General features: G+C 39.9%; 1 protein-coding gene across 3 annotated transcripts in view; it reads left to right on the top strand.

Moving 5' to 3' along the window:
• TTC1 (tetratricopeptide repeat domain 1) overlaps positions 1 to 13,210 on the top strand; it is a 58,107-nt gene that overhangs the window by 23,638 nt on the left and 21,259 nt on the right. For all 3 annotated transcript variants that reach the window (XM_017885723.1, XM_017885724.1, XM_017885725.1), the window contains exons 3-5: positions 2,525 to 2,585; positions 4,065 to 4,177; positions 10,789 to 10,825. In XM_017885723.1, coding sequence (XP_017741212.1) covers positions 2,525 to 2,585; positions 4,065 to 4,177; positions 10,789 to 10,825 — 211 coding nt within the window. The remainder of the gene's footprint in view (positions 1 to 2,524; positions 2,586 to 4,064; positions 4,178 to 10,788; positions 10,826 to 13,210) is intronic.

Genomic DNA, 13,210 nt, shown 5'->3' on the forward strand with positions numbered 1-13,210 from the left:
AAGAAAATGGAATGGTTAGAGTTGATTTGCTACCATCGCAGCCCTGTCCTGGCAAGTCTTTTCCTAAAAGACACTCATGCATTCTGCTTCTTCTTTTGGCAGGGCCTCCTTGGGTTTTCTTTCTTTTTTTTTTTTTTTTTTTTTCTTGAGACGAGTCTCACTCTGTCTCCAGGCTGGAGTGCAGTGGCACAACTTTGGCTCACTCCAGCCTCCACCTCCCAGGTTCAAGCAATTCTCCTGCCTCAGCCTCCTGAGTAGCTGGGACTACAGGCACGTGCCACCACATCCAGCTACTTTTCCTTTTTTTTTTTTTTTTTTTTTTGATATTTTTAGTAGAGACAGGGTTTCACCATGTTGGCCAGAATGGTCTCGATCTCTTGACCTCATGATCCACCCGCCTTAGCCTCCCAAAGTACTGGAATTACAGGTGTGAGCCACCATGCCCGCCCGAGCTCTACCTGCTTTCTAAGCCTGTTCTTTAAGCCTCCCATTGATTCTGTGAGCGCTGATGTCTTTCCAGTAAGCCTGCCCCCTAAAGTTTTTTGCTTAAGATAGTCTTTTGCTTGCATCCAATAACCCTAATCAATACAGTAGAGATCATTACAATCCAAGCATCTTTCTTATGGGTAGTACTAGGTAAATATGGCCATGTTCTTATATTTTATTTTTTTCTGAATTCCTTTAGAATAGCCCTTCCCTCAGATACATTATATCTTAAACTGAATTTTTATGTGTATCTGCTATGTGTCTGGCACATAGTACATACCATAAAAATTAGATTCACTCTATACTTACCTTTTAGTTTCTTCATTGAGATTCATCAAGTGCTGTGTTTAATCCGCAGTGTAATAATAAAACATTTGGGAAATACCCGGTCTCATCAATAGCATATTGACAAATCTTTTCCAGAGAAAGAATATTTTTACTTTGGTTCCTGTATTAGTCCGTTTTCACACTGCTATTAAGAATTGCCTGAGACTGGGTGATTTATAAACAAAAGAGGTTGAATTGACTCACAGTTCCACATGACTGCAGAGGCCTCAGGAAACTTACAATCATGGCGGAAAGTGAAGGGGAAGCAAATGGTTTTAAAGTGTGGCACTTGAAAACCATCAGTTCTCATGAGAGTGAACTCACTCTCATGAGAACAACATGGGAGAACCCCGCCATGATCCAGGGTCCATCCCTCGACCTGTGGGGATATTTGGGTAGGGACACAGACCATATCAGTTCCTAATGTTAAAAAGACCTGTTGTTTAGGTTCCAGGCTTCTCTTGTGCATGAAATACCCTGCTCAAACTGTATTTCCTCCTTTTGAGATTACTTAATCAGAAGCTTCAAGAAGGAAGAAAGAACTCAGCACAGTGGTGTGCACCTATAGTCCCACCTACTTAGGAAGCTGAGGCAGGAGGATCACTTGAGCCCAAGAGTTCAAGGTTATAGTGTGTGTTGGTCACATCTGTGAATAGCCACTGCACTCTAGCCTGGGCGACATAGTGAGACCCTATCTCTTTAAAAAATAAAAAGGGGGGACTTTGGGGATTCTCTGTTTTTGGGGGTTTTGTTGTTTTTATTTTAAAGCACTGTCAAAAGGTGGCAGGCAGGCAGACTCTTCTGGTTTGGCTTGTGCCAGTTATATTGTTAAGATGTTCCAGAAGAAAGTGCACACACTCAGCATGCGTCTACTTGGCTTTGCAGGAAAATATTCTCTCAGCCTTTGTATATGATGAGTTTTGGGCCCTCTGTGCAAGTTTCTGTGTTGTTTGAATAAACTAAGAAAAGACAGACTAATTTATTTAGGTTTCTTCACATTTTCCTGTGTTAACCTGCTAACAGTATACTGCCCTAACCCTACAGGCATGGCTTGTCTCCGCGAATGTGCTCTCCTAGCATACTGTGTCTCCTTCATGACACAAACCATGAAGGGTTCTTATATCTATAAGGATTAAAGTACTTATTTCACAGAAAATAATAGCTTATTTTTTATTGAGCCCTTATTTGCTAGTCACTGTATGAGCAGCTTTACATATATTATTACATTAATCCATTAAACAGTAGTCCATAATACTATTAAAGCTTCGTTTTTGAAATGAAGAGACCAAGGCTCAGAAAGATTCTGAAACTTGTCCAAGGTCACATAACTAGTAAGTACTGGAAGCTAGAATTTGAATTTACACTGGTATGTACACCAGTGGGTATGTTATTTAGTTTCATTTCTGAGTAAGTAGAAATTAAGTGATACTATAATTATCATTCCATGCAAAAGCCAGAAACATAGAAAGCAAAGGACATGCCAAGAAAACCTACGTTTTTTGTTTTAAACATCAAGAATAAAATTGATAATTAGCCCGATGGTCATGTGTTTTTCTTCCTCTAACACTGTACAAGGTTTTGGTGAAACTGATCCACTTCTCAAAAGTCAGACTGTTGCCTATTAAATAGGCTTGTGTGTAAAGAAAGCTCACCTTTTTGTTCACTTATAATAATATTGTGAGAAATTATGTAATTCTCCGATCTCTTTCAGAAAAGAAGAGAAGAGAGCACTAGACTAAAGGAGGAGGGAAATGAACAGTTTAAGAAAGGAGGTAAGATAACTTTCAGCACTGATAATCTGGTCATCTTGACTCCTCATCCTGTTATAGAGTCTGTGAAGAAATCCCAAAGAACATTTGAAGAAGCCCCAAAACCAAACTTCACAATACAATGTTGCTTCCCAGTACCTTGGCATTTTGGATTTTTAACCAGGCCAAATTATTCATCTGATGGTGACAAGTTACCATTTGTCTCTTGGCACATGCATGGTCTTTCTGTAATCCGCTATCGGTTAATCTAGAATCAGGGGTGAAACTCTTGAACTCTTGCTTTGGAAAACACTAACCTGGAATGTTAAAAGGTTATGTGCTGCGTTGCTGTAAAAGCAGAGTCCCCACTCCTCACCTGCTGTGGGGCTGTAAAAGCAGGCCTGACTGCTCTGGTACGGCCTAGGGCTGCCTGTGCTTTGGTTGCTCCTGCTTTCTTTCTTTTTTTAAATTCTCCAAACTGCTTCAGAAGGGTTGCTCTTTCATGTGCCGTTTTCTTTGGATGCCTCAAGTAGAGAGATTCTTCATGTCCTTCTGCATTTTCTACATTTGCTTAGAAATAAGTTGGTGAGGTTCATTCTGATAATTTGGGTTAACTAGTTGATCTTAGAGCAGAAGTCTTCTGTCACATCTCAAAGTATATATCCTTCAGAAATCTAGGAGTGTTAAGATTTTCCCCCAGTTACTTTCAGGTTTTTTATTTTTTTTCTTTTTTTCCCCAAAAGTTACCCTATTATCTGATTTCAGATTTTAATTTTTTTCTTCTATTTCCTGGTTTAGTAATGATTAATATTTTTTTCTAATAGAATAAATACTTCTAATTTTGAAAGCATATTTTTTGTATGTTAATATTAAATATTTCAAACCTGAGAAAGGAGTACATAGGCAATTTTCTGTTAGTATCCTGACCATAATTCTCTTTTTCACCATTTTCTTTTTTAAGGTCTTGATTTAAATATTGATTTTTACATTGTTCCTTTTAGCTCTATCAAATGTCTCTCTTCAAACATTTCACAGATGCCGTTTTAGCCAGGTTGACTGTATGAAAGCACAACAGATTTAATTAAAGCAAATACAATTTTTTTCTTTATCTCAGGCCATGGATCCCAGAGTTTAGTCTCTTTCCTCTGTCTAGTTCTCTAACCTCCTTTGAAAACTCCTTTCTGAATTCCCCAGCCAAATGAAAACTGAACATTGAGGGAATGCCAGGACTCCTGAGTATTGAGGGCTTGTCGCTGACAGCATGTTCAGCTGTCAGTTCACCAAGCACAGCCTGTGAGGTTGGCACAAGTGAGCACTGTTCCTTTAAAGAGAAGAAAGGAGGAAGTGATTTTTACTGCCCCAGACTTAATAGACTGTGACCATCTTTTAACTCAAAACCTTCATCCTATGAATGGAAAACAGTGCTTCTGAGATCCTGCGGAATATAGTAGTATCAGGAATAAAATCATAATGACCACTCATCCTTTATCTTATCATCCTCAGATTATATAGAAGCTGAAAGTTCTTATAGTCGAGCCCTTGAAATGTGCCCATGCTGCTTCCAAAAGGAGAGGTCGATTCTATTTTCAAATAGAGCTGCAGCAAGGATGAAGCAGGTATGTATCTTTGACCTTTTCTTTTTAAAAAGCACAGGGACTTGCAGTCTTTTCATACCATAGTTTCTTTCCAAAAACTAGCATAGAGGTTGCTGCCTCCCTTTTCCTGCCCATATATGTTCCTGATGTAAAGGCCACAGGGAGAATACAAAATCTTTTGAAAAACTTGAGTCAGATTACTGTTAGCATTCCCCGTTAAAGTAGCTGAGTGAATACTTTCATGGAAGGAGTGCTGGCAAGTTTTTAGCTAAACTAGGGCAGGTTAATGAAGCAGTGAACCAAGCAGTGCATGTCCTAGAATAGCTCTAGATCCTTATTTTAGGCCTCTGGAATTCTAGATAAACATGCAAAGGCACAGGGAAACACCGGTGAAAACTCTGGGCTTTAAAGCATCTTTAAAGATGGTTATTCCTAGGATTCTGACTTTTCTGTTCAAAGTATGGACACTTGGAGAAATCTCCAACAGTTGGGATAAAAGATACCCCTAAATGCAAAATAGGTGTCAAGGAACTTTAAAAACATTTTGTATTTCCAAAGGATTGAGAACCTAGTATAACAAGGTGAGTGTGGAATAGGTGAGAGTACAAATATATTTGTTTTATACCGTGATGGTATTAAAAGTTAGATTTGGGCCAGGCACAGTGGCTCATGCCTGTAATCCCAGCACTTTGGGAGGCCGAGGCGGGCGAATCACCTAAGGTCAGGAGTTCGAGTCCAGCCTGACCAACATGGTCAAACCCCATCTCTACTAAAAATACAAAAATTAGCCAGGCGTGGTGGTGGGTGCCTGTAATCCCATCTACTCAGGAAGCTGAGGCAGGAGAATCTCTTGAACCCTGGAGGCGGAGGTTGCAGTGCACTGCACTCCAGCCTGGGCAACAAGAGTGAAACTCCATCTCAAAAAATAAGTTAGATTTGTTTCTGATTTGTCTGATTTTCCTATTTAGTCTTCATAATCGTTGGATTGAAATGGGAGTGGTTTTTTTTTTTTTTTTTTAAACAATACCACTTTTTAAACTATGGCTGCTTACATTCAAAGCGCAAAGAATAGGTTATTTAACATAGCTTTAAGTAACCATGATGCTGGCTCAAGATTGGGAGTGGCAGTTTTTTCATTTGTTTAGATCAGATATCTCTTTGGATACTGTCTGAAATTCTCAAATGTCTCTACTACAGTTACTTTAGGGGACAAGGTTTTTTTGTTTGTTTGAAAGGCCCCAGGGCAGGGATGGGGATGTGTGCTTGAATGCTTGGATATGCGGAAAGGTTACGGTTTTTTTTACCGGAACTTGTGTAGGATTCAATCTTCAAAGCAGAGTGTTTTTGGACTATTTCATGCGGCATGAGAGAAGAAATAATTTTAGAGTATACAAAGCAACGTTTTGTATTAGAGAAAACAAAACAATTGGTTTAAGTTTATTTAAAACAATATTCTTTAATGTATCCCACCAGCAATCAGAATTAACATCTAACAGTTTTTACACCTACCTGAAAAATTCTGATCTTTTGGATTTGCTTCTCCATTTTGCCACATTCTTAGACTGGACATTGTCATTGTGAAATAGGATCAAGGATGCGCCTTCAGTATCAGGGGAAATGCACCATACCCAGTTGGCTCCTGGGATTTGGGATTCTTTGTTTCCATAGTTGCCCAAGTTATTGCTATTTCTAGGTTTGGGCTGGCATAAGTAGTCTGGTTCTTGAGTTAAGAAGATGTATGGTCTTGCTAATATTTTGTCTGTCACATCTGAGGAAAACTCAAAAGAGCATTGTTCTATGATTGCTTCCTGTTCAAAGAATAGTTTTGTTGGTAAAGTTTTCTGTTTTTTTAAGTTGCATTCTTTTTTTTTTTTTATGAGATTGGAGTCTCGCTCTGTCACCCAGGCTGGAGTGCAGTGGCATGATCCCAGCTCATTGCAACCTCTGCCTCCCGTGTTCAAGCGATTCTCCCGCCTAACCCTCCTGAGTAGCTGGGATTACAGGTGCCCGCCACCACACCTGGATAATTTTTGTATTTTTAGTAGAGACGGGGTTTCACCATGTCGGTCAAGCTGGTTTTGAACTCCTGACCTCATGATCCGCCCACCTTAGCTTCCCAAAGTGCTAGGAAGGCATGAGCCGCCGTGTCTGGCTTTAAGTTGCATTTTTAATACTTTATGAAGACTCTAAAATGAGAGACTTGATAACTTCTGGGATTAGTGCCCTGACACAATTTAAGGAGCATATTCTAAGTTTTTCAAGGAAATGATGGTTCAACTGCTTTAAGAGGTAAAGACGAAGAATTTCTGAAAGGCAGGTTTGCACGCTTAGCATCCCTGACTTAGTGCCCCTGGTCACACTTCACATTTCATATCTGGAGAGAGAAAAGGTAACCTGGAGTTAGGGCAGAGTTTCAGCTCTAGGTCTTGCTAGCTACACAAGAGCAGAGCCCTAAAAGAATAGGTTCTCTTTTTCTTTTTTTAACTACTGTTTATATATATTTTATACATTGTTTTATATGTATAGTTAGATTTGTTTGTCCTTATATATTGTGTACATTTGTTTTGTCCTTATGTATTATGTATATTGTTTTATAGAGATAGCTACCTATATATAAAAATTATGAAAGAACGGTAAAGTTGTGATCTGTTTTTTTCACACACTCCACTTTGGAGACTACCATTGTAAGCAGCAGACAACACCCGGGTCTTCTGAGGTATTAGCAGACTATGAGCCTCAAGCAAAAGTTTCTGCAATAAAATTCGGTAATTCCTTGGTTTGAAGAGGACAGTGGATAAGATGCACTACAGCTTAATAATCACTTCTAGGCACACAAAGAATACCACCACAACAGCTGTACACATAAATTGTAAAGATTTATTTCTATTTCAGAAACTGAAATTGTGTGTCTTTGACTTAGAGAAATGTGATAGGTTGGAGAAATACTGACATATAAAGTTATACAGATTTCTTTAAAGGACTTCTTAGAGTTTTTAATACTTGAACTGGTGTGCTGAACATTGGAAGAGAAATAAAAAAGGTCCCAGATGACCCTGAAACCTTTTTTGTTTTGTATATTGTGGTAAAATACAGATGACATAAAGTTGGCCATTTTAAAGTACAGTCGTGAGTCACTTAACGACAGGCATACATTCTGAGAAATGTGTTATTAGGTGATTTCATCATTGTGCGAACATCATATACTTACACAAATCCAGATGGTATGGTCTACTACACACCTAAGCTATATAGCATAGCCTATTGCTCCTAGGCTACAAACCTGTACAGCATGTTTCCACACTGAATACTGTAGGCAGTTGGAACACAATGGTAAGTATTTGAGTATCTAAACAGAAAAAGTATAGTAAAAATGCAGTATAAGATATTTTTCAAATGGTGCATCTATATATATAGGTATATACACACACACATATGTATACACATACACATACATATACCGTATATACCATGAATGGAGCTTGCAGGACTAGAAATTGCTCTAGGTGAGTCAGTGAGTGAGTGGTGAGTGAATGTGAAGGCCTAGGACATTACACTATTGTAGACTTCATAAACATCTTACATTTAGGCTTCACTAAATTTATTTTTTTTATTTTTCTTTAATAAATTCACCTTGGTTTACTGTGCCTTGTTTTCTTTATCAACTTTTAAATTTTTTTAAACTCTTTTGTAATAACAGCCTAAAACATAAACATGTTGTACAACTACAAAAATATTTTCTTTATATCCTTATCTTCTGAGCCGGGGCAGTATCTTGCTCTTTTGCCCAGCCTTGAGTGCAATGGCATAGTCATCACTCACTACAGCCTTGAACTCCTGGACTCATGCAATCCTCCCACTTCAGCCTCCCAAGAAGCTGGGACTACAGACCTGCACTACCATGCCCAGCTAATTTTGTTTGGTTTTCTTTTAATTTTTTTAAAAAGTTTTTAAGAAATGGGGTCTTACTGTGTTTCACAGATTAGTATTGAACTCCTGGCCTCAAGTGGTCATCCTGCTTCAGCCTCCCGAGTCACTAGGATTACAGGCGTGAGCCACCATGCCCAGCTATATCCTTATTGTATATACTTTTTTCTATTAAATAGTGGGGGTTTGTTTTGTTTTGTTTTGTTTTGTTTTGTTTTTCACTTTTTAAACTTTTCTGTTGAAAACTAGGATGCAAATACACACAGTAGCCTAGGTCTACACAGGATCAGGAGCATCAGTATCACTGTCTTCCACCTCCACATCTAGTCCCACTGGAGGGTCCTCAAGAGCGACAAATACATGAAACTGTCATCTCCTATGATAACAATGCCTTCTTCTGGAATACTTCCATACTTCCTGTAGGACCTGTCTGAGGCTGTTTGATGGTAAACTTTTTGTTTTAGTAGAAGGAGTGCACTCTTAACATAATAAAAAGTAGTGTATAGTAAATACATAAACCAGTAACAGCCATTTTTTATCAAGTGTTATGTATATGTTATGCTTTCTTTTTTTTTGGAGATCGAGTCTCACTCTGTTGCCTAGGCTGGAGTGCAATGGTGCTATCTCAGCTCACTGCAACCTCTGCCTCCCAGGTTCAAGCGACTCTCCTGTCTCAGCCTCTCAAGTAGCTGGGATTACAGGTGCATGCCACCATGCCCAGCTAATTTTTTTGTATTTTTGGTAGAGATGGGGTTTCACCATGTTAGCCAGGCTAGTCTCGAACTCCCGACCTCAGGTGATCCGCCCACCTTGACCTCCCAAAGTGCTGAGATTACAGACATGAGCCACCATGCCCAGCCTGTGTTATACTTTCACATGACTTGCAGTGCGGTAGGTTTGTTTACCCCAGCATCACACCAACATCTGAGTAGAAAGTTATGCCATGATGTTATGATGACTACTGTGTCATTAGGTGATAGGAATTTTTCAGCTCTGTTATACTCCTATGGGACTACTGTTTTATACACAATCTATCATTGATTGAAATGTCATTATACAGTGCACGACTGTATACAGTTCAGTGTATTAAAATACCTTCACAGTGTTATATAGCCAACACCACTATCTAGTTCCAGAACTTTTCCATCATCCTAAAAGGATACCCCACACTCATTAAGTCATCACTCTTCATCCTGAAACTTTTTTTTTTTGTTTTCTGAGACGGAGTCTTCTTTTGTTGCCCAGGCTTGAGTGCAGTGGCGTGAACTCGGCTCACAGCAATCTCGCTCCTGATTTCAAGCAATTCTCCTGCCTCAGCCTCCCAAGTAGCTGGGATCACAGGCACCCGCCACCACACCTGGCTAATTTTTGTATTCTTAGTAGAGACAGGATTTCACCATGTTGGCCAGGTCTCAAACTCCTGACCTCTAGTAATCCTTCCACCTTGGTCCCCCATAATGCTGGGATTGCGGTGTGAGCCACTGCACCCAGCCCCAAACTGCTTTTGATTGAATCCTGAAACAATTTCGCTGACATTGCTCTGAAATATTCTGCAGAATATTTAGTATTTGCTACAGTAGGCATTGTGAGAATATTGAACACTTATTTGAAATAACTTATTTCGCCGGGCGCGGTGGCTCAAGCCTGTAATCCCAGCACTTTGGGAAGCCGAGACGGGCGGATCACGAGGTCAGGAGATCAAGACGATCCTGGCTAACATGGTGAAACCCGGTCTCTACTAAAATACAAAAAACTAGCCGGGCGACGTGGCGGGCGCCTGTAGTCCCAGCTACTAGGAAGGCTGAGGCAGGAGAATGGCGTGAACCCGGGAGGCGGAGCTTGCAGTGAGCTGAGATCTGGCCACTGCACTCCAGCCTGGGCGGCACAGCGAGACTCCCCAAAAAAAAAAAAAAAAAAAAAAAAAGAAATAACTTATTTCTGTAATACAAAAATTCCTAATTTCAGGAAAATGGACATTTTAGAACTACAAGACATCTTATATAACATCCAGTCCACGCTGCTTCTATTTTAAATGAGACAAACTGAGCCCTAGAGAAGGAAAATAGCATGGCCAGTGTTAAAGAGCAGGTTATTGTCAGAACCAGGACCAGAATTCAGTCTTTGACATCCAGTGTTCTTTCCGCTGTGTCATGCTTCTAGATTCAGAAAGTTTAATTAGTTAAATACTTTAAGTGTTTTGTATTTTTGTTTGATCAGTGGATAAATTAAGGTTTATAACTGAGACTACATGACAAGCCACACTGTGTGTCTGTAGATGGAGCATCTGTATACTTTCTGAAATATACAACTTTGGGGTATGATAGTATAACCACTAGCCAGAGAGGGGGGTAATTCAGTTATTCACATGTCAGTCATTTGCCCTGTTTTAGGTCACAAAGTTTCTCAATGTCAGCATTCTAATGTAAAGTGTCTTGCAAATGTAATAGGTCAGTTAGAACAATCTTTAAAGACACTTTCAGAAAGAAGCGACTTGAATAATGTGTTACCAGGAGGCTTTCAGATCAGAGCCATCACCACGTAAATTTTGAATTTTGTCTTGGAAGTAACGTTCAGGTTTTTACATAGTTTCTTTGAAAACCATTCTGTATCTCCATAAGCAGTTATTAGTGATAAGATCATGTCATTAAGCCTTTGGGCCACTAAGATAAAACTAGGGCAACACATATTAATACTATTTTTCTTTTTAGGACAAGAAAGAAATGGCCATCAATGACTGCAGCAAAGGTACAGCTTTATTATCTCACTGCATGTTAACATACAGGAGCATTATGTCAGACAGAGGGGCTTTGGGTCAGGTGTGCGCTTGACATGCATACCCTTCCTCTGGGGCCTTTCAAGAGGTAGCTTTATAATTCTGTATTTTCAGAGATACTATATAATAGTCATCTTAGAGTAACTGCTTTTGAATGGATAGTTCAGTCTGTTTCTCCTCTACTGGTAAATACATGAAGAAAAATTCTAGCCTGGGCAACGTGGCGAAACCCCGTCTCTACCAAAAATACAAAATTTAGGCAGATATGGTGGCATGCGCCTACAGTCCCAGCTACTCGGGAGGCTGAGCCCAGGAGGTTGGGGCTGTGGTGAGCCATGATTATGCCACTGTACTCCAGCCTAGGTGACAGAGTAACCCTGTCTCCAAAAGAAAAAAAATTCAGTGCTATCTTGGCAATAGAACTCATGGAATAGAATTTACCTCCTGTAGTCTCTGAATTACTTTCTGTTGAGATTCAAATTGAAGATTGTAGCTGCTGTTAGAGCATTTGGATCTGTGTATTTTGAGAAGGGGGACAACTGTGATGAGGGACAGTTTCTGTTAGTGAATTGATAGTCTTTTCGGGTGTCATCATTCTTCCAAACCTACTTCACATCATTTTTTTTTACCCTTTCAGATTCACAATGAATCAAGCCTTTGCTATATGATACCTAAGTTTTATTAAGATCTTTTCGGGCCGGGCGCGGTGGCTCAAGCCTGTAATCCCAGCACTTTAGGAGGCCGAGACGGGCGGATCACGAGGTCAGGAGATCGAGACCATCCTGGCTAACATGGTGAAACCCCGTCTCTACTAAAAAATACAAAACTAGCCGGGCGTGGTGGCCGGCGCCTGTAGTCCCAGCTACTCGGGAGGCTGAGGCAGGAGAATGGCGTGAACCCGGGAGTCGGAGCTTGCAGTGAGCTGAGATCCGGCCACTGTACTCCAGCCTGGGTGACAGCGAGACTCCGTCTCAAAAAAAAAAAAAAGATCTTATCATCCCACTAACTTTTATAGCGACACCTCAGACATAGGGTCACTACAGTTTTTTTGTGTTTTGGGGTTTTGTTTTGTTTTCAAAATTGCCTGATAGGCCAGACTGGTGTCTTGCCTCTCTAACCAACTTCATGTGGAGAATACACATAATCACTTTGTCTTGCAGCTTAGTCTCAGAAGTTTTTCTAGCAAATCACTATTTTTGTGTTTTCTATTTTTTTAGTTTTTCTTCTTTGGATAATAGTTTCTGGGAGAATTATAGAGTGGAAGAGAACCTTATATGTTATCTAGATCCCCTCTCACACTAAGCGTGTATTCCCCTGCTGTTACCAAAAAGGGATCCTGATCCAGACCCCAAGAAAGGATTCTTGGACCTCTCACAAGAAATAATTCAGGGCAAGACCATAAAGTGAAAAAGCAAGTTTATTAGAGAAATAAAGAAACAAAAGAAAGGCTACTCCATAGGCAGAGCTGCAGTCAGTGTGGGCTGCTCAGTGAAGTATGCTTACAGTTATTTCTCGATTATATGCTAAGCAAGGGGTGGATTACTCATGAGATTTTCAAGAATGGGGCAGAGATTTCCCAGAACTGAGGGTCCCTTTTTAGAATATATAGGGTAACTTCTGAATGTTGCCATGGCATTTGTAAACTATCGTGGTGCTGGAGGGAATGTGTTTTAGCATGTTAATGCTTTATAATTTGCATATAGGAAGCAGTGAGGATGACCAGAGGTCACTTCAATCGCCATCTTGGCTTTGGCCAGCCTCTTTACTGCATCCTGTTCTGTCAGCAGGGTCTTTGTGACCAGTATCTTGTGCCAACCTCCTCTCTCATCCTGTGATTAAGAATGCCTTAACCTCCTGGGAATGCAGCCCAGTAGGGCTCAGCCTTATTTTACCTAGCCCCTATTCAAGATGGAGCCACTCTGATTCAAATGCCTCTGACACTCCTATTTTTTTATTTAATTAGTTTGGTGCCCTCTCTACTGGCTTTCTTTTCTTTGTATTTGGTATTTCCTTATAGTGTCTGAAACTGTTTCTATATTATAATATAGATGACCACTTCTGATCTGTTACCAAGTTGGACTGGAACTAATTCTGAATGTACTGTTTTGTTTGGAAGAAGTTATTTAACCTATTTCCTTTATGTGAGGATGTGTGGGTTTGAGAAGTTTAAATTAGGAACAAGCTGCTGGTTTTCAGAGCTTCTTTCTCTGTAACCAAATGGTGAAAAAATGCCTTGTAAGCGTGATTAGCATGGTATATTGTTAGAAATAGTTCATTTCCATATGAAACAGTTTACTTCCAGCTGCAGCCCGAAGTGTAGGAGCCTTGCCTAGAAAATGAGGGAAAGGAGAAGAAAG

This window comes from Rhinopithecus bieti, unplaced genomic scaffold (assembly GCF_001698545.2).
Source record: "Rhinopithecus bieti isolate Rb0 unplaced genomic scaffold, ASM169854v2 scaffold_15146, whole genome shotgun sequence".
In the NCBI taxonomy this organism is placed as follows: Eukaryota; Metazoa; Chordata; class Mammalia; order Primates; family Cercopithecidae; genus Rhinopithecus; species Rhinopithecus bieti.